The 21,062-nt window shown below is 40.2% G+C and overlaps 1 protein-coding gene across 4 annotated transcripts in view; it reads left to right on the top strand.

Annotated features, from left to right (window-relative positions):
* LOC118326772 (regulator of G-protein signaling 12-like) overlaps positions 1 to 21,062 on the top strand; it is a 44,181-nt gene that overhangs the window by 16,360 nt on the left and 6,759 nt on the right. For 3 of the 4 annotated variants that reach the window (XM_035659854.1, XM_035659855.1, XM_035659856.1), the window contains exons 6-11: positions 100 to 138; positions 11,848 to 11,869; positions 18,677 to 18,846; positions 19,473 to 19,565; positions 19,720 to 19,863; positions 20,834 to 21,016. In XM_035659854.1, the coding sequence (XP_035515747.1) occupies positions 100 to 138; positions 11,848 to 11,869; positions 18,677 to 18,846; positions 19,473 to 19,565; positions 19,720 to 19,863; positions 20,834 to 21,016 (651 nt within the window). The remainder of the gene's footprint in view (positions 1 to 99; positions 139 to 11,847; positions 11,870 to 18,676; positions 18,847 to 19,472; positions 19,566 to 19,719; positions 19,864 to 20,833; positions 21,017 to 21,062) is intronic. The other variant, XM_035659857.1, reaches the window with a different exon arrangement.

The following is a 21,062-nucleotide window of genomic DNA, read 5'->3' as shown; positions in this document are numbered from 1 at the left end:
CACACACACACACACATTCAACAGCTGATGACAATGTGTACTGGGGGAAGGTCTCACATGCAGTGCTGAGGATTACTTGTCTCTTCCTTCATGGAGCAGCAAACTTTGAGCGTGGATCCTGGAACGGCCGCTGATCCAGTGAGTTAACAAGCTGTTTGTGCACGTGTGTATGTCTGTGTGCTTGTTGGAATGCTCTCCCTATATTTTATGTAGCCTATATGATCCCTCTAATGACTCCCTTGCTTCTGTCACATATAGCATCCAGGCTGTGTTACACAGTCGTAACTGTTTTAGACCAACATTGCTGGAGTAGATGATTCTAAAGCTTTATATGTACAAACAGCATAACAAAACCTCCTGTTTGATGTTGTTTTTGTGGAGCTGTCAATTCATGCTAATCAGTCAAATACATATTTATTCAGTGCTACAATTAAGGAAATGTCCTGAAAGTTTCAGACCTATCTCTGCGATAACAGATCATGTGATCTGTGCAGGAGTTAAAGGGAGACCTGTTGATTCTTTGGTTCAGTCCGTTTAACTAGAAACTGTATTTGTTTTAGTTCCATGGGACTTAAAGAGTATTATTTTATGTAAAAAAAATTTGTCTATTGAAAATATCACCATGCCAAGTAGTTAGTGCATGTCTAATTGTAGAAATACTAATATAATTATCTGTTAGGCTAAATGTAGATGTAAAAAAACTGCTAGTGTATATAGTGTTAAGCAATGTGGTCATGGTGTCCACAATATTGTATTTATGTAGTGTAATAGGTCAGTAGATGTGTTTGTATGCGTCTGTACATTTTAAGCGAAGAGCTTTTGACACTCTGGTGGAAAGCAGCACAGGACATTATTTCACTAAACACAGCAGTGAGAAAAGAGCAGCATGCAGGCCCTCTGACCCAGCACGCGCACACACACACACACTTACTCACTCACTCACTCACTCACACACACACACTCACACATACACAGAGACATAAAAAACTCATTCACATAGCGGGAAAAAAAGTGAATAAGCACACAATCAGACACCCAAAGATAAGAACCTGCACACACATTTCTTTTTCTATGTGTGTGTATTCTCGCTGTGTGTGTTCCTCGTGATATCCCCTGGGAGCAGAGTGTGTTGGGGAAGGAAAATCAGATGATGGGACAGGATCAACGCAGCTCCTGTACACGAAACACCTCAGGAGGCCAGGAGTCACATCAGACGTAGCTCCAGTTTCAAATAAACACAAATGCTTCTTTTTTATCTTCATCAAGTGCCAGATGGGTGCAGTTTAGCACATCAGCACAATCAAGCAATGTCATGTGATAAGTCAGTCGCAGCACTGTTAACTTAAAAAGTGTAGACAAAAGAGAGAAAGGGCTTACCAGTCTGAGTCTGTGGTTTGCAGCAGCTGTTAATATGTGTTTTTCACTCAGTCTGTTGGTGAAGGGCTGCATTTGACCACTGTTCCTATTTACTAGTGCAGTATTTCTGTTTGGCATGAGTCATCATGATTTTCAAGATTTCTCCTCTTTCCAATTTTTGCACAATTATGCAGTGTTTGTGGCTTCTGCACCAGTAACTACTGTAAATCACAACTTTTAAAGGCACCAACACATGCAAGTTATCTTTAGTTGAATATCAAGAATGTGTCATCTTTAATGTAGATTTGACAGTCACCAGTTTTCAAGCACACACGAGACATACACAAACATACACAAAGCAGTGAAAGTAATTGATTAGAAGGAAGCAGAAGTTTTTCTCCTGATCTGCTCTATTCAGTGCTTCACCTCTCTCATGACAGCAGAGGGCAATGTTGAGTTTTGTTGAATAACAGCGTCTGCGTGCAAGGCAGAGAAAAAGAGAAACAGAGAGATCATAATCTCTTTTCTGCAGGAAAAAATATTGACCGAGTTGACAGTTTGAGTTTTAAAGTGCGCTAATACAAGCTTTGAATTTTCATCCATTTGTAACTGCTGGTGAAACCATGAAGGAAAACCACCTGTTGATTCCTCCTGAGCTCCTGTCTCTCTCATGTACTTCATGTAAGACCTTGTTTCCAGTTCCCATAGGGTTTTGCAATATGTTGGCATACAATGAGATCATAGGAATGTTAATGGTTGGGGATTTTACTAACTTTAATAGCAAGGTAGCTAAGCCTTTTATCTCTGCGTGAATCAGTCCATGGCAGGCAGTGTTGAAAATCAGTGAGGAGGACTACTTTATCCTAAATTTATAGGATTTATGTATAATTGCAATGAAACCCCTGAATTTGTCAGGTGTTTAATTTACTGAATATGCCGGTTATTTTATCACAAAATGTTACACTAAATGTCCTATATCACAATATAATATTGTGGTGTTTGTGCAAAACTGCAATCTAACTTGTTATTTAGTATGTCACCATGTTCCAAACGCAAACAAATGGCATCTGCAAGGACAACAAACAGTAACCAGTTAGAAATAACCAACAAGATAATACACAGAGACTGACAAATATAGGAAACCCCTTGGCTAGCCAACCATGTATATATTAGCCATGTATGTGGTTTGCTTAAAACAGTGTTGCAGAAATGCACTCCAGAAGCATAAAGAATGTTCTCAATATTAACTTTTCACATGTGTCCTGCATGTGTGCTTGTACACGCATGTGTGTGTCTGTTTCTGTGTGTAGTAGCCCTGTTGTGTTACTGTCATCTGATATCTGCAGAAGATAATATTTCACTTTTATGTTGAACGGCCCTAGAAAAGACCATGCGTCTAATGTACACACACACACACACAAAGGAAATAGAGCTGCTTGGCTAGACCACAGGAATGAGGCTAAAGAGAGGAGTAAGATATGAGAAATTGCCTCTCTCTTCTCCTTTTTTTTCCTCCTCCCCTCTCTTCTTTTTTCTCATCAGGATGTGGATTTAGCCAACTTAAACTTTGTCACATCCCTCTTATGAGTTGGCGCCCGGTACGTTTCTCTTCCCCTCCACTGACTGATGTGTTTTGGGACGAACTTGAGCACAGGTTACTCATACACCACTCATTGTTCTTCCTGGCCTGTCAAAGATGTGTTAGAGACCAGTGTGCTGTTCTTAAACTGAGTGCCTGAAGTTTGACCTTTGAGGAGCATTTGATAAAATTAGCAGAACCAGGAAAACTTGGAAGTTTCAAAAGCGAGGGGTCCACTGGGCCGCCTCTTTAGCATTAGATCCTCTGGCAATTAGGACCTTGGCAGCGCCTTCAGCCTCTGTGTGTGTGTGTGTGTGTGTATGGTGTGGTGTTAGTAGGGGGCCACAGTGCTGGAGCCATCCCTGATGTTGCTATGATACGGGGACGTGGAAGGTTAACATTAACTTTAACAACAATATGGCACTGGGTTTTGAGCTCTATGGCCTCAAATGGTGCTTATGATTCTGTAAAGAGGGCAGTGAAAATGTCTGTTTTGGGCCAGTGGCGTTCAAAGTGACACTTTTCCATTAGAAATATTGGGGGTCAAAATTGTAGTGGACATAGCTCTTAATGTTTACTGGTTTTCTAATGTTTTTAGTGGGTGCAGCTCTTTTATGTTTTTGATTCTTCTGGGATACAGAGACAGTTGGACTGGACTACTTTACAGGCAATTGAAAAACATTTAGATTCACTACAGCTTTAGAGTCTGTATATATTTATATATACATGTATATTTGTAATTGAACAGCCACAAGCATTTATACATACACACACAAACACACGTTAGCTTTTGTCTGCTGGACTGTTTCACTGGTTGTGTCTTCCTATCACTGTACTGTAAATACCAGTGAGTCAGAGACAATGACATCAAGAGGAAAGACTGTGGAGGTATAGGAGAAGGTGTAACAGAAACTCTTTCTTGCCAAAACAGGAAATTAGGGGGAGCTAGGTGCAGTCTCAAGGCCATGTGCACAAATTCAATTGCAGCCTTTGTTTGTGTGTTGAGTGTGTGCTGAAGTAGGCTGTTCTGTCCTGTGAAGTACCTTGTTAGCCTCAGCTGACCTTTTAACAAACCTGCAGAAACTTCCTCAATCTTTTTAAAACAGACGCTGGGGAATAAACTCTTTCTCTTCTTCCTCTTCACTCTTTCCCCCCCCCTCTTCTCGTCTCCCTCTGCTTATTATATACAAACAAGGAAGACTTCAGTCAGCAGAAAGCATCAGACACGGTTGTATCTGATCACACTTAAACCTACCTAACTGTGATTTGAACCGGGAGGAGTAGGAGGAGGGTAGAGAGGTAAAGGCTGTGCTGCTGTGTGATTGGCAGACTGACCTTTGTTCCCTCCCCCTCGCGGTAACTGCTACCCGATGGGGGCGTGTCACTATGGAAACTGAGCCGTGTGTGTGTGTGTGTGTCTGCGAGAGAATGGAACTTCCTAGTCAGTCTGTCAGCTAAGTGTGTGGAGGAGGAGTGTGTGAGAGAGAGGGAGAGATATAAAATGTAGTAAGAGAGGACAGTGAGTATATTTACTTGATGCAACTTTAGCAGATAGTTGAGGCTCATTCTTAGGTGTGTGCATGTGCGCAAGTGTGTGACAGGCGTGCTGAGGCATGGCTCCATTCAAGTCAGCTGTCTGTATGAATTTCCTGTCCTAGATAGCTCCAGAAGAAGCTCTGTCAGCGGCAACACACATGTGCATGTGAGTGTTTTCATGCGTGTTTGTGTGGTTCAGATATGTAGATTGAGCAGTCAGTGGGTTTCCTCCTGTCTGAGAGGAGAGCAGGATGAGCCTGAGGAAGAGGCTCTCCTTCAAGCGGGTCTGGAACTTCAATACAGTGAGTAGTATCTACACACACACACATACTGAACAATGCGTTACGAGAGAGAGTGCGCAGCTTGTAGTGTAGTTTATTTAATAGCAGAAATAAGTGAATGGAAGGAGTGACTTTATTCATGTCCATATAAGCAAACTTAAATGAAGCTGGATTCGAAACACTGTGTGATTTAAAAGCCAAAGCAGTTTTTAATAACAAATCAAGGTCTGGCTGTAATGCTGCCAAAGTGCCATAAGTGGAAAAACTTAGCAGCCACATCAGAAACACTTTTCCTGACATTAATTTTCTATCCTGGCTTCGGTTTTCCTTCTTTACAGTTACTGACAAAAATCAGAGAAGGATGGAAGGGGGAAAAGAAAGAGAAAAAAAGGTCGGGTGAGAATGTCACTCAGTCCGAGTGACAGTGCATACCGGTGTTGTGTGCTCACTACAAGTCGGCAAGACAGGGACAGATGGAGGAAAGAGGGGACTATTACCTAAAGCAAAGTACACAGAGGGAGAGAGGAGTCCATTACCTTCAGACCGCTCGAGAGGGAAAACACAGAGATGGGAGGGGAGCACATTGCTCCAAAAAATGGAGATGAATGAAGACAAAATAAAAGAGGGAGAGGATAGGGGCTTTTAGGAAAGACACAATCTAACAGTTAAAATTAACAAGCCATTTCGCCTAGTGTTTTAAAAAAGAAATGTTGTGTTGGTGGCAGGCTGGGAAAGTGTGTGTAAAGGTGAGACAAGACTAACAAGAGTTAGAGACGGCTCTAGGCTGTTTCCCTTCCTCTCAAAGCCAGATGTGTTTTGTGCCAGAGCGGGAGATAGAGAGAGGGAAAGAGAGGGAGAGAAACAGAGGTAGAGACAGGGACCAGATATTGAGACAAATGGAAGCAAAGACACAACAAGCTTCTTTTTTATTGCTTCTATGAGTCATATGGTTTGTACATTTCACCTCAAAGGCTCGTCTTGTGTGCGCGTAAAAAAAAACCAACAGCTGCAAGACAATGGAAAGATGATCTGACTAAACTGTCTAGTTTCTTGAGAAATCTCACTTAATTTAGCGTGTTGGCTGGCAGCTGTGAGTGTGTTCAGGCTGATTTATTTGATCAGATTGTATTGTGTTTACATCTTGTTCTCTCCTCTGTCTGTGTGCTTTTAAGGCAAGGAGCCAAGTAAAACAAACATTTATCACCGGCTCAGCCTCTGAGTCACATCTCCTGTGTGGCTCTATTGTAGGGAAACAAACATTATCTGCATTCCTTCCTTTCATGGAGAGTGGATATTGATTCCTGAATGCATCGCAGGGATTTAGGCCTTTATCCCAGAATTCCAGAGATGTTCACATAGGATTTCACTTTGGAATTAAAAACAATGAAGTTTTGAAATGGTGAACACACAGGGTCCATTGATCGCTGTTTTTTTTGTTTTTTGTTTATTCTTTGATTTAGTCAGTTATGTTTTTGAAAATCAGGTTTGGTTTTTAAGGAAGTGATTTGATTTGTGAAAGTTTGTCTCAGGGTTGCATGGAAAGCACCTTCACCCATACTTGCACCTGCATAACCTCATTTGACTCACATTAAGATAATTCGAACCCTAATCAGCTTGTTCGCCTCATCCCATCCTCTCTGAGTTAAGCTACGCTAAAGCTGAGCGGTTTCATGGTTGCCAGTCCTGGCAGGGTGACTCTGGTCTTCTCAATGGCAGCTTCTATTCACCTCATATTCAAAAGTAAACACACAGGCACGCACACATTGAGACTGTTGGCGCAACAGCTTCCTCCTCAGCTCGAAGTGTGTGTGTCTGCGTGTGTGTGTTTGCGTGCAGTCGGGAAATCTGTGTTGTGAATTCTAAGCCACCTTTTAAGTACAGCATGTGTGTGTCAGTTGTTCGGTTATAGGTGTGGTCTCTCTCTAATAATGCCAGTGTTCGCAGGCCGAGGAGTAGACTAAGAGGATATGTTCAATGTCCTTCCGTATTTCAGTTCATATTCACCTTCCGCTTACACACCTAAGAGTTGAAGCTCATTCCTTACCAAAGGTGGCCGTTACAGCTCCAGTGATGGAGCCAGGAATAAAGTTCCTGTGGTACAAACAGTCTTGTCTTTGTGTGTGTGAGTGCATGTTATCCCTGACAGTTTCTCCCACAGATAGACGTTTTTTATTCACCCTGTGAAGTGTTACTGGCTGCTCTTGTCACATCCTATAAAACAGAATGTCTTTTTCCAGGAATGGTCGTCCACCTAGACGCACATACACAGACAGCTAACGTCTCGGAAACTTGAGATTGTTTAAGGAGACTTTTTTATGTCTTTTAAAATATTAATATTATGATAACAGTGAGAGTGAACGGCTGTAAATTGTACCCTGTGTTTTGCCAGTTTGAACTCGACGTCCAGGCTTCATAACAGATGATGTAAGCCACCCTCTAGTCACAGCTAATAAAGCACTTGGGACCTGTACACACAGTGACCAACCACTCCACACACAGACAAATATACATAAACCTAACAGGAACAAGCCAGACATGTCACTACAAGGTGGCATTTTATAATCAGGGAGCTGAAAGCAGGATAATGTCGTTGTGCAAACATGTTGTGACCTGTAAACACAAAAAATCCTGTTTTTAAAACCACATAATCCAATGGGTAATTTTATCGCTACTGATCAACAAAGTCATAATGCAATACAACACCGACACCTTTAAATCTAGAGATACTGATGAGCCACATGTACCAGTGGCAGACTAGGAATCAAAAATGGGCCTCGATGTTAGACTCAGATCAGTGTGTGTGTTGTAAAGATGTGTGATTCAGCCATCTTATCTTCTGTTAAAGTGGGTGTGAGAGTGATGTGTTCATTGTATAACTGTCCACAACACTTCCACTGTATCACTGTTCAGAGCACAGGACTTCTCAGAACACCAAAACATTCTTCTGAAGTTCTACACAGACTTTATTTTATTATTGTGAATTCAATGGTCTAATTCAAGATGTGCCAGCAGCATCCGCAGACTGACAAAAACTTAAATTATTATTAGGCTACTGGAGTAGTTACAAAAAGGGCATCATGTAAGATTTGACATGATTAAATATCTTCCAGTACGTGCTAAAAGGAAGTCATTTGATCATTTATCAAGCAAAACGTTTGTTGTCAAATGTAAGGATTTGCAATTTAATGGTTGAATAATAAAAAATATTTTGGACAATTGGTAGGACAGAACTAAGACAGATTAATTGATACCTAAACATAATTGGTACTTTAGCTCATATTTCCAGTGACACTTGTTTTTTGTTTTTTTTACACTGATTCAGTATTATTTTACAATCTATTTCGGGCATTAGAGTTAGACTGATAAAACTGTAAAATGTCCCACTTAAACATAGCTTGTACTGTATGTTCATACGTTGGTCACAATTCATAAGAGATCATCATTAAAAATGTTGATTTCTGTTATATGTTGTGCGTGTACCAGTTTTTAACTTTCAAACATCCAACCTCAAAAACCCAGTATTGCTTGCTGTCACATTGTGTATTAATACATTGAGTCATTATGTTATGTGGTGTTGTTGACAGCCAGACTTTGACTACATTTACTGAAATACCATAAAATTCTGTCCTAGTGCACATGTGCACAAGTTGTTACTTATCAAAAGGCCCAAACTGCTATTCTACTTCATTGCTGAAAAGATTATATTTTGAAAGTGCCGGACTTTCTTTAGTGCAAATGCTTGGTTGTCTTGAATGTCTTTTATTTTGTGTCTGTCCTAAAAATCAACAGCAGTTTGGCCAAGCCTGTACACTGAACTGTAATAAAAATATTACCAGCAATGGCTGTCATGTACCATCATTACTGACTCAATCTGAGAGCGTTCAAATAGAAACCGACAAATGTATTAATTGACAAGATGAAACCATTAGTTACAGCTCTGTTTGAATTCATAAAATTCATAACCACACACATTTTGAGGTTTATGCTTGGAACTTTTTTTTTTCCTACAACTATAATCATGACCATTAGTCATGTGCTGCTGTGTCACTTTTTCTGATGATCTTATCAGTGCAGTTACTGTATGATGAGGACATAAAAGCCCCATTAATATCAGTCAGAAATAAGCGCAAACAATATTGAGGCTGTGACCCATTGGTAAATCCTTACTGCCAGTAATACTGAGGTAATGTAGAGCTTACTGAGTTTGAAAGCAATGGAGGCTGAAAGTAGCACACATAGGGTCTGTGAAGTGGCAGGAGTCCTTTGTTACATACTGTGGGGGATCTATTAGATATCATGATTCTCTACTATTACATTTTCCAGCTGCATGCTTCTCTGTGGACAGGGGCTTGGGGAAGGAAAGTCTGGAAAACCCCAGTCATTCCCTGTGGGCTGTCAGGAATGACCAGGATCTGCCAGGAGAGGAGGGGGAAACACCACTGGAATGACTGAGGAAGGTTTGAGGGAAGAGTGGAAGGAGAGAGGTGGTAATGAGGGACAGAGAAAGAAGGAGTGAGATGACTGGATGTGAGGAAAAGAACAAACAAAGGCAGGGAGATTGAAAATGGGTTAGAGGGGGGGAGTGCAGGGAGGAAAAGAGAGGAGAGGGGACTTGGGGCCTCGACCAGGGGCCAAACCACTCCACCACAGAGTCTGTCTGGAAGTGATCACACCAGAGCTGAATGGGAATGGGGGCTGAGTACACACATAACACACACATTCACAAATGCAAGAATGCACCCTGCATACAAAAGACATCTCCAACAGATGTCGACCACATGCATACATAGGCTACACCCATATAAAATACACTCAGCATGTCTTAACATGCACGAAACACACACAGAATAAATGTGTGAGATGTGAAATGTGTGGGACTAATCGACTTAAGGATCAGGTAACCAGTTTCCACTGGTGAGATTTCTGCCTCTGTCATTTTCTCTTATCCTCTGCGGCGGTTCAACCACAATAAACTGCTATACAGTCACATCAAATCTCTTTTCACGTGCCGGTGCCAGCCTCTACTCTTCCAGGGACAGTCTGAAATAGCTAATCCCACTGATTCTGCTAGCTGTGCCATCTGGCCCGGACAGCCTGGTCAAGTGAGGAAACGGCCAAGATGCACATGAATCAAACCAGCACATATGCTGCACTGAGAGGGTCAACTTAATTAGATTTGATTAGTTTAATAGTGTACAGTAAATCTGAGTCAGGATATTGCAGGATTTGTGTATGCAAAATTTGATTATGAATTGAATATGAGACTTTTTTAAGAATGGTTCATATTTTTGAAAACTGACTTATGGGAAGTGACATTGTTTACACGCACTACAAAAAACAAGTTATTGGAATCTAAGATGCTGCTTCTTGAGGTTTTATATTTTTTGGTCTGAGCATTTAGACTGATGGCACAGTGTGAAACCAGACCAGAGAGTACAGTTTTTTCCTCGGAGTGTGAATGTGTCTAAATGTTACAGCCTCCTGTTCAGCTGTGGAAACTCACTTCTTTAAACCTACTAGAAGCTTCTATTTTTATTTTAGTGCTACTTTCAGTTTTGGTCATTTCAATATTTTGAACACATACATACTACAGACATACTCCTACAAGTAATTACCTTTTCTTTCATTCTGCGCATCTGTGCAATACTTGCCTGTCTCAACAGTAACTGCGTTATTTAAGTTAATGTAAATTCTTTGAGTGAAGTAACTACGATATATACCAGCTCCCCTACTACTACTCATAGTACCCTTTGTTTAGTTAAATATACTGTCATAAAATGTTGTGTGTTCCAAATATGTTAAAACTCTTGTTTAATGGCTGGTTAATGGGGTCTTCTGCATTGCACTTGCCAATGACAATCATGGTCACTGTCAATTAGCATACCAAACTGAGGGAGAAAGTACTTGGTTCCTCAGGAGAGAAGTTGAGGCCTTTGACCATAAGATAACCCTATAGAATTTGGAATAACCCTAACCCATTTGGAATTTCCCCATTGTGGGACAAATAAAGGAATATCTTATCTTATCTAAGAAACATTCAGGAGGTTCCCATGTGTCTGTGCTGAGTAATATTCAGGTCATTCAGTTCCAACTGCAAATGTACCTTTACCTGCCCGTGTATATCCTACCTTCCCTCATATGACTGAGCATAGAGCTAGTCATTAGCGAGATTAGTGGTCAGATTAACAGCATCTAAAGCCTCAGTGTGGATTTGTTTAGAGACCTGAGTTGGTCTGGTATTATGTCTTTGACAAACAGCTTTGTCTTTAATTGCTGCTCCCCCTCCTTTCTTGTCTCACCCCTGTCTCTCTTTCTTTCTCTCTTTCTCCCCCTGTCTCTCTTTTGTCTGCTCCACTCCTTTTACTCTTTCTGAGTCACAGTGCGTTTCAACTATGTTCCAGAGTTAGCTACATTATGGATGTCTGTGTTGAATGATCTCATCCCAGCTCAGCATGTCTGGGATAAAACTCATTGCATTGTGTGCTGTGTGTGTGGTTTTTTTTCTTCTGTGTGCTGTTTTGTGTCTGTGTTAGAGAAATAGGATATGACTCTGAACTAAGTTTAGTTTGAATTTGTGTCTGTCTAGCCTGGATATGTGTGCTTGTGTTTGTGTGAGTGAAAAATTAGATTAGATACAGGTTTAAATGTTAAATGCATGTTAAACTCTGTAATTGGTGATTGTGAGATATGCAAGAAAACATCACACTTCAGTGTGAAATCGGGGGCAGTTAGGCCTTAAAGTTCCCCTCTTACGCACACACACACACACACACACACACACACACACACAGAGTAAGCCCCACCCCTCTGAGGAGGTTTTCTTGCAGAGCCAGCACAGCCAGTTCACAGATGAGTCCTCCCACACACAAGACAATGAGAGTGGGCGCTAACCTGACTGTGTTATGATGTGAAAGTGTGTGTGATAATGGGCCAGGTCCTGTGAGAAGACATAGTCTGTGTCTGCGTCTCCATGTGGCAAAAAAGCTCGTTCCCAGACAGCTGCCTCTTGGCTCTCGTGTACTTGTGTGAGCTTGCATGTGTCATCTGTGTGATGAGGGAATATCCTAATCCATGTCTCTCTGTGCTTCTTTACAGTCCGCAGCAGTCTCTGATGGAGGTGAGTAGATATGTCTTTACATCTGACATTCTCAATATCTGTTCTATGATCTATGATTTTTCTCATAATCTCTACTTTATTCTCTACTATTCTTATTTTTTGACTTTTTTGAATTGGCTTCCCTCATTCAGTTGTTATGATCTACTTTAAGTAGCATTCAGTGGGATGAAATGAATGGTTCATTGTGCCTATAGCCATGTTCATATATTGGACACCGCATTAATATGTAGCTGCTATATTCACATAAACAACTGGCAGTCTGGTTTGACCTGCTCAGCGTCTGCCCCACCTCTACTTGCTGGGCTGACGTTGGCAGGCTGTAATCTAAAGATAGTCCCAAATCTGTAAATATTCGCTGCACAACAACAACTTGTTGTGGCCAATCTTGGATAAAGAGACACAGCATGGGATACAGAACAGGGTGCTGCCCAGATTGCACAATAAAAGGCTAAATGTTTGGTTCCTTATAAGTTCTTTACCAAAATGCAGTTGATTGATTTCATTAGCACGTCAAATCTTTCAGGAATACATTTTTATCTGGACTTCACTCGTCCATCGTGCTGCATTGAACTGGGCCTCCTTTGAGGTTAAACTGTTGTGCGCAATTAGCGTGTGCCAACAATAACGAAAGGCCTCCGATTTAGGAGATTTCTAATGGTGCTTTAACGCCTCTCAAGTGCACATGAAAGACACAATTTATGGGCACATGGGAGATGAAAGGAGGAAGAGAAGGTGAGAAACAAGACAAAAGGGGAGGGTAGAATACAAGGCTTAACATGTTTACAATCAGCTCGAAGTAATTTAGAAGTGTTTATGGCCACTTCTTCACACCACGTGTCTCTGGAAGATGGGATGTGTTGTTAGGGAGTGAAGTGGAAAGCGTGCTCACCCTGGTCACGTTTGTGTGCATATGATGGAGCATAATGTTTAATGATTCCTAACAGCTGTTCAAACTGTGACGCAGGAGTATAGATCACTTTATCAGGATATGGTAAGTGACATGTACAAACAGCAAGCCTGGCTGGGCAACATCTATGCATTGGCTTTATTTAGGAAAAAATAAGCTGCGTATTTCTATAATCATATTGCTGCTTTGTTGACGGCTCTCTTACTGGGACATAATTCTTAGATGACATAACAAGTAAACATTAAAGAAAAGGATGGTAGTCTGACAGTTGAGTCACACACACTACACCCCCAAATTGAGAAAATCATTAACTCAGTGAAGGTTAAATGATGAATGTTATCTTAGTGCTGTAGGTGAAGGAATCCTGCACAACTAACCTAACAATTCTATGAGAAAGTCGCTCTAATGTGCTCAAGAGTGAGACACGCAAGTCATACACAATATGATGAGAGATGTGACTGTATAGTAATTTTCTCTTAAGCACTTCTGCTTCCACAGAATTTATTATCTAATCCAACAGTTTTAAATAATAGAAATTGTTAATTATTATTATTATTTTGAGATCCTCGGGCTGGACATTGTATGCAACACTGGAATGCTGGCAAAAAGCTGTCCATTTCTCCTTTCCCCTGTTTCAGATTGATGGACTGAACAGACAGTTAAAAACCACCACCTTTTATTGAGTGCTGACTAAGCCATGTGGCATTTTGCAAACTCACAACTTCTCTATACATCACTTTCATTGGTGCAATGTAACTAATTACATTTACTCATCTACTATACTTAAGTATAATTATTATTATTTCTTTTTTTTTTAAAGAATATATTTTTTGCATTTTTCATATACAGCATAGAACAAAAGAAGGATTAAATAACCTCTTATATTGGATGTTTTTAATATGACTATCTAGCAAACCAAGAAGGAGGCACATTGGGTCTAACTCTATTGAAACACCAAAAATAAAAGAGAGTTCTTCCACAATACCAGACTAATATCTTGTAATTTTACACATGGTCAGAAACAGTGAATATAATTAAAAATGACAGAGTTACATTTACAGCAGAGCGGAGAAGCATTAGCATCCATTTTGTTCTTAAGAGCTGGTGTAATATGTGTGCAATGTAAAATACTAAATTAAGTAAATTTGCATAGCCTAGATCCAAACTTCCTGCCAGTCGAGGTCATCAGTAAAGATCTCTCTCCCAGGCTGGTTTAGTGGCTTGGAAGGTTAGAGATGAGTTGGAATTTAAAGTACAGTTTTGAGGTACTTGAGTATTTCCATTTTCTGCTACTTTATACTTCTGCTCCACTAGTCAGATTATTAATTCAAAATAGAAATTAACTAATAAACTATGGTATGTTATTATAGGTAAGGTTACCCAAGACCACTTAAAGTTGGAATCAGCCCCACCTTCTCTAGCTGCAAGTAGAGTTGCATACACATTAATGCATCACTGCTTTTAATCCACTAATATAATATATATGATTCTGAAATGGATAAAGAGTACTTTTACTTGTGGTTCTTTAAGTATATATTTAGATAGTAATACCAATATACTTTTACATATGTAAGATTTTGAATACAGGACTTTTATGTTGTGGTATTTTATTGCTACTTAAGTAAAAGATGTGAATATTTATTCCAACACCCAATAAAAGTCCTTTAATATTGCTGTTAATTACTGTGCCATGGAACTGACACTAGCTCTTTAAAGGTTTGCCAGCAATGATAAAACTTCACGATACATTTTTATGTTTAATAAAACTGAAATGTATTCGGTTTCGTATATGTTGTCAGACACATGAAAACGAATGAAATCAGTTATTGAAAATTTGACATGCTAATTTATTCAGTGTAAATTTATTCATGATTCAGAGTAGAAACCACTTGTTAATGTTATTGGGAAAGTGCTCACAATAGTGTACCCTTGAATAAAGAGTGTGTTTTCCACCCCAGTATTCCATGTATTGTAGCATGATTGTCACTCTACGACTCTCTGTTGAATACAGCATTTAGAAGATTGCCAATCAGTCTTACACATTTAGATTTATTTTGATCTGTCAGAAATGTCAGAACAAGAGTAGGCGGACAGATATTCTTTCTTGCTCTGTGCTTCTGCTAGTTTTGTGTATGTGTGTGTATAGCTGTATGGGGGCTGCAGGCCTCATTAGTCTCAATAGTGGCCTTCCTTTAACAAGCTCCTCATCAATACTGCAGTTCTTGTGTGTATGTGTGTGTCTGCGTGCACACGTATGTGCTTGTGCCCCGGCGTTTTAGTCCCCCTCCCCTCCCTCTGCTCTGAATTATTCATCATCTCAAGGCCTGCGTGTGCTTGTATCGCTTACCTACCTGGAAGCTAAAAGATGTGTGTGTGTGTGTGTGTGTGCGTGTGTGGGTGTGTGTGTGTGACTGTACATGTAAGTGTGTGTGCATGTTGTGATCTGACTCTCTGGTCTCTCTGGTCACCACCAACAGCCTCTCTCTCTCTCTCTCTCTCTCCCCCCAAATCTCCTACTTCTTTCCTCCCTGTTTTCCCTGTCACTTGCTTCCTCCCTGTGATGTTGTCAGCTCTGTGTGTGTGTGGCCCGTTTTGGACTCGAGTGTTCGAACTGGTGTGTTTTAGTTTGCGAGTGGCCCTGATAGGGTGAGTATGGATGGAGGGGCTTGGTTACCCCTCAAGACTCGCTACCTGCCCCGCTGGCACCACACAGGCTCCTACCAGCTCTACACAGGTGAGAATACAGCTGGTGCTACAGTGAAACTATAGATTTTAGGCACGTAGGAACAATAAATCAAACATATTATTGACAGCAGAGGCGTTGATGTTGAGTATCAGTTTAGCTTTAATTTAGTGACTTAAATTCTTTCAAGGATTGCCAAGATGCAGATGGTTTAAAGAAATGGTTTTGAAGCTACCAGCTGCATGGTGGGGATCAGATGAGCTTAACTTAACTGTACGAATGTGTCAGACAGCTCGAAGATGTTGTTGCTAGTCGGAATGGTTAAGATGATCAAGTGTTGTACCTTTGTTGATGTTGGCTTTAAAAAGAATACAGAGTTAGGTAGGGATACATGATCATTTACACAGATAAATAATCGGTCATTAATCGTGGAAATCTATATTTTTATGTATTATTCCAATAATTCAGTTATAGGGAATAGATTGGTACAGGTCCAGAATAGTAATTTATTTTGAAGTCTCCACTCATAATGTTTGATGGGCTTTATGTTCTATGAAAGCCATAGTATGTTTGTGATTTTTTTTTTTTAATATACTTTACTAGAAAACATAAATTGAACATTTGAAAAGTCAGAACTAGTTTGTTTTTGTTGTGTTAACAATAGTGATGTCAGTTAGATTTGGTTAGAGCAGAGCCAAGGAATATAAAACATCATCCACCTTTGCTCACAACATCTTAGTTTTTCTTACCATCAGGCGTGTTAAACTACAGATTATGAACTTCTTTTTGAAATACAAAAATGTGAAATTATCGGTTATCTTATTGGTATCAGCCATGAGAAGCAGGTAATTATCAGTTATAGTTATAGAGATGCTGTCTGTGGACCACATCTCTAAAATAGGACAGTACTTATTTTCCTTCTTATTAAATTTTTCTGTTCTGCTATTATGGGGGTGTAACTTTGTTTACTGAGCTCTGCTTTCACAGTAATATCTCTCTAAACGGCTGGTTTCCTATTGCATGTTTGGCAAAATGTATCCTTTGTGAAATGTAGATATGAGTAAATTATTCAGTAATCCTATTTAAAGCCCCTAAAAAGATGGTGTTGAATCTTAAGTATTTGTCTATAACATTAAATATTCCTGATTAGATAAGAAGCAAGCAAATTATTTATTAGGGGTTTAACACTCAAAAACTGCTTCATTAGGACTGTGTGGGTGTGGTTTGATCAGATTTGGTTGACAGTGAGTAAACAGCAGCACAATTGCTGCCCTTTGAATATTTTAATTCAATTCCAGTTATGAAGGTGGCAGGAAGTGTTGTGTCCAGCGGTGTAGATGTTTTTAAACATATTTTCATTTTATTTTGCAGACTGTACTAGCATTTTACTTGTTTGGTTTATCTGTTGACTTAGATGAGTTGTGAAAGAAAAGAGAAATCATTCACTATAAATTGAGGGGAAAATGTGGGAATCAGTGAACCGAAAACAAACACTAAGTAACATAAGTCTCAACTTTTTCACAAAATGAACATTAAAACAAAATGGTGTCTGAGATCAGATATTACTGTTGTGATAAATTTGTATAGTGTTGGCCTGTTTGTGTTGTGGTTGAACAGGATATGGGGTTAAGAGAATGGATGGATTGATGTTTGCCTCTCATTCACAGCAATAGATTACCTTAAATGACTGAAGCAGAAGTCTTTTTTCTCAAGCAGTTTGAGACTGAATGAGAGTGAATGAGCTGAGCAGTTTGGAAAAACTGATAACATCCTCTGTGTGAAAACTGTCATTGATAACATGAAACTGGTGAGAAATGTGTAAAAAGCGGAAATCACACTGGAATTATCCATTAATAGCCAAGTTTCCAAGTTTGAAATCACACAGGACTTTAGCTGTGGGCAGCATGCTGGCCTTAGTTTATTTACAGGATTTGCGTCGTCCCAGGCACCTGACCGGTGATGCCTTCCCTCTAGCTGTTCTTGTATTTTGTTTTATCTCAACTGAGCGGCCCACTTTCAGTTCATCAGGCCTGAAGCTCTGTTATGCTGGTTATTCTCAGCTTCTCTTTGTGCCTTTGCTTTGCAAGTCTGTCTAAACATGAGAAACATAGACGTCCTGAGGTCTATTTGTGGGAAAAAGAGTCACTCCTTAAATGCATTGGGACTCTCCTCAGAACGAATATTAAATTAGTGCTTTATTAGTAAAACTTATTTTTAATTGAGAGTATGCACAGTACACGAGTAGCTAAGATGTTAGACAAATAGTTGAATACTGTTGGGAGTTGTTCAGGATTAAACCAACTAGACTGTGAAACCTCAACGTGTGCAATGTTGTTAACACACTTTCAACTGTGTGGAGCTGAAGGTATACTTGCTGCAAGTACTTGGGATACTTATGTTGCAATAATAAGTGATAGTGGAAGTACAATATCTTATGTTGTTGTTCATTTACTTTTTGAAGAATCGTATCATGATGTATCATCTCATTATTCCAGTTTTCCACAACTATTGTGTCCATAGATAAACAGTTAATAAACACAACGTTTTCTGATATAATGCAAACAATTGGTCCTTGTTTGAACATCAGTTTGATTACTTTATATGTGATTTTGCACATATTTTCTACATTGTGATATACAGTATATTGTATCACAGTCTGGTGCTTGGACTGGGGCAAAAAATAAGTGACACTCAAGTTCAGTAAATAAAAAAATGTTAAAAGTTTTTAAAGTTAAAAATAGTTCAAACAAATGGGTAGCTCAAATCTGTAATATCAAAATTAGTAGGGAAGTGTGCTGAACAGAAAACCAAAGCAGTGTCTTGTGTGAGTAAGATGAGGTCTCACTGGACTGGCTGCCTTATTATGCACATGGAACACACCTGGGACACACTCGGCCCAGGTGTACACCATGCCGCTGATAGGGCTGCCTTCAGGTAAAGCCCCTGCAGACAGAGAAAAACAAAGCAACACACAGGGCCAGCAAGCCAATTAATACTGGAAAAATATTTGGATCTATATTAATATTGACTTTAACTATTGCTGAGTTCTGCATGTAGAGTAAAACAAAAGAAAAAATAATAGAAATCAAATCAAAACTGAAATGCATCAAAAATTTTTTTTTTTTTAAATAATTCCACCCTGAATCAATCAGATCGAATCTCAGCCCTACTGAGATCACTACCACTATAACTATTCTGTCTGTGTGTGTGTGAACAGAACTGAACAGTGTGGAGCTGCAGGGCTGCAGCAGCGACAACAGTCTGAATAGTAATGCCAGCCTGCCCAGTGTTCAGAGCCACCGGCGCCACACTGAGAGGAGAGTGGCCAGCTGGGCTGTCTGCTTCGAGAGACTGCTGCAGGACCCCGTGGGAGTCCGCTATTTCTCGGTACTATAACAGCGCATGACTAGTGTTGGGCTGGCGCATTCACATAACAGATAACAGACTATGTTTCCTTCCAACTATCAAAAGGATTTTCAGTGAACCTGTCTAATGTTGTAAAGTTAAAAGTTAAATCTGCTCTGCTTCTGTCAGAAATGTGAGTTGTTGTTTTGTTCCAGATGGTGTCACATTGTCAAATGATAGACAGGTATCTTGCAGCACTGTAATGACCCAATTAAAGGCCTTATATACTAAAAAGTCCCGTACAGCATTGATGGGAGGTTGGGATGGGCATATTATGAAGACTCTTGTGCAAGCTACTGACAGGTTAAAGCCACTTTTGTATTGATGGTCATGTCAGGCCGACCATTTGTTATTTGACAAATTTGTTTAATTTGGTTTTTATTGTGTAACATATGAAGCGGTCATAGAAATGGCAAACATAAAACAAAATAAAATTTCTTTTGAATAGAAAAGCAGGTGTTCACACAAATATAAATACTGACTGTCAAACTACCATACAGTAACCCTGCTGTATTACTGTGAAGACACTTCTGACTTTGAGTGTGTGTGTGTGTGTGTGTGTGTGTGTTTGCCTGATTTTCCCCTTTTTCCTTATAATGGTGCTGCAGGAGTTTCTAAAAAAAGAGTTCAGTGAGGAGAATATCCTGTTCTGGCAGGCCTGTGAGTTCTTTAGCCACGTCCCTGAGAATGACAAGAAGCAGGTAACAGACACTGTTTGATCACACACATGCATCCATTTACACCGCCTCAAGCAATAATGAGTCAAAATTGTATGTGTATACCTCAACCTCTTCTTTTCCCTCCATCCTATCTCTCTTCCTTCCCTCTGCTACCGGACTCTCCCACCTCCTGCAGCTCTCTCAGCGTGCCAGGGAGATCTACAACAGCTTCCTGTCCAGTAAAGCCACAACACCGGTCAACATAGATAGTCAAGCTCAGCTCGCTGACGACATACTCAATGCCCCCCGACCTGACATGTTCAAGGAGCAGCAACTGCAGGTAGAGTATACACCAAAACACAACCTATTTATTGAAAGGCGATTAGCAACCACCTCTGTCGAATGGGAAGCTTCTGTTCCAGAAGCTGTATTTAGATGACACCGACCTCTGACCCTCCTCGTGAGAGGGAAGTGAAAAGAGGCCTTACCCGAAGGATACATTTATTATTACTCATAAAACTGAATCAAATCAGGCCCCTATTTAAAATGGACTAGTATTACACAACATAAGGTCTACTGTTCATCTTTGCCTGCTGTCTAGCATCATGGATGTGAATTGCTTCTTAGATGTGCATGTCGTGGAGGGCGGAAAGTTGCTGAAAAGCTCTATTGATTTCAGCAGCTGAGCTCCGATGTTCAAACTCTGATAAGAGTCACAAGGCTAGAAGGATATCCTCACCATCACCTTCTATATTTTTACACATCAAACATGCACGCATGTTCTCAAAGACACACACACACATACTTCAAAGCCTGAGAGGAGCTTTTGCAAAATTGCCCTGGGCTCGTCAAGATCTCGTGGCACCACTGACTTAAGATTTTGGGTCAGACATACACCCGCATGTGAATTAAAATATACATAGACACTTATACATCCATACTTGAACCACTTTCTCCTTTTTCCATATTCATATCTTCATATTGTCTGCCCCACTAGCAGCATTTTCACACAAGACATATCCAAATCTTACAGATTACTATGCAATTTACAGAGCCCATTCCCGCTCCCCAGAGGACACATTTGATTTTTATAACCCTGTGTTCTTTGGCATTATTCAGTGAATGAGTGTAGATTTGAGGGCTCCAAGGCTCCTTATGCCATTGTGTGTTTTTTCCATCTCTCTTCTTGCCTTTAGTCTCCTCTCCTTTCTTGTTTTGCCCTTTTTGTCTTCCTTTTTTTGCTTGTTCATTCCTTCCTGCATTTTCTGTCACCCTCTGATTACTTCTTTCCCTCCTTTTCACCCCTTTAGATCTTCAACCTGATGAAGTTCGACAGCTACACACGGTTCCTCAAGTCTCTGCTGTACCAGGAGTGTATGCTGGCAGAGGTGGAGGGGAGGCCCCTGCCTGACCCCTACCACATTCCCAGCAGCCCCACATCCAAACACAGCACCACCGGCTCTGACCGCTCCAACCTCTCCACACCCAAGAAGGTAACACAACACAAAGCCTCAACAAACACTTCCACTTGACTGGGTC

This window comes from Morone saxatilis, unplaced genomic scaffold (genome assembly GCF_004916995.1).
Source record: "Morone saxatilis isolate NCDOM2014 unplaced genomic scaffold, NCSU_SB_2.0 Contig17, whole genome shotgun sequence".
Lineage (NCBI taxonomy): Eukaryota > Metazoa > Chordata > Actinopteri > Moronidae > Morone > Morone saxatilis.
The sequence above is the reverse complement of the archived record's forward strand: the minus strand, read 5'-3'. Positions and strand labels throughout refer to the sequence as shown.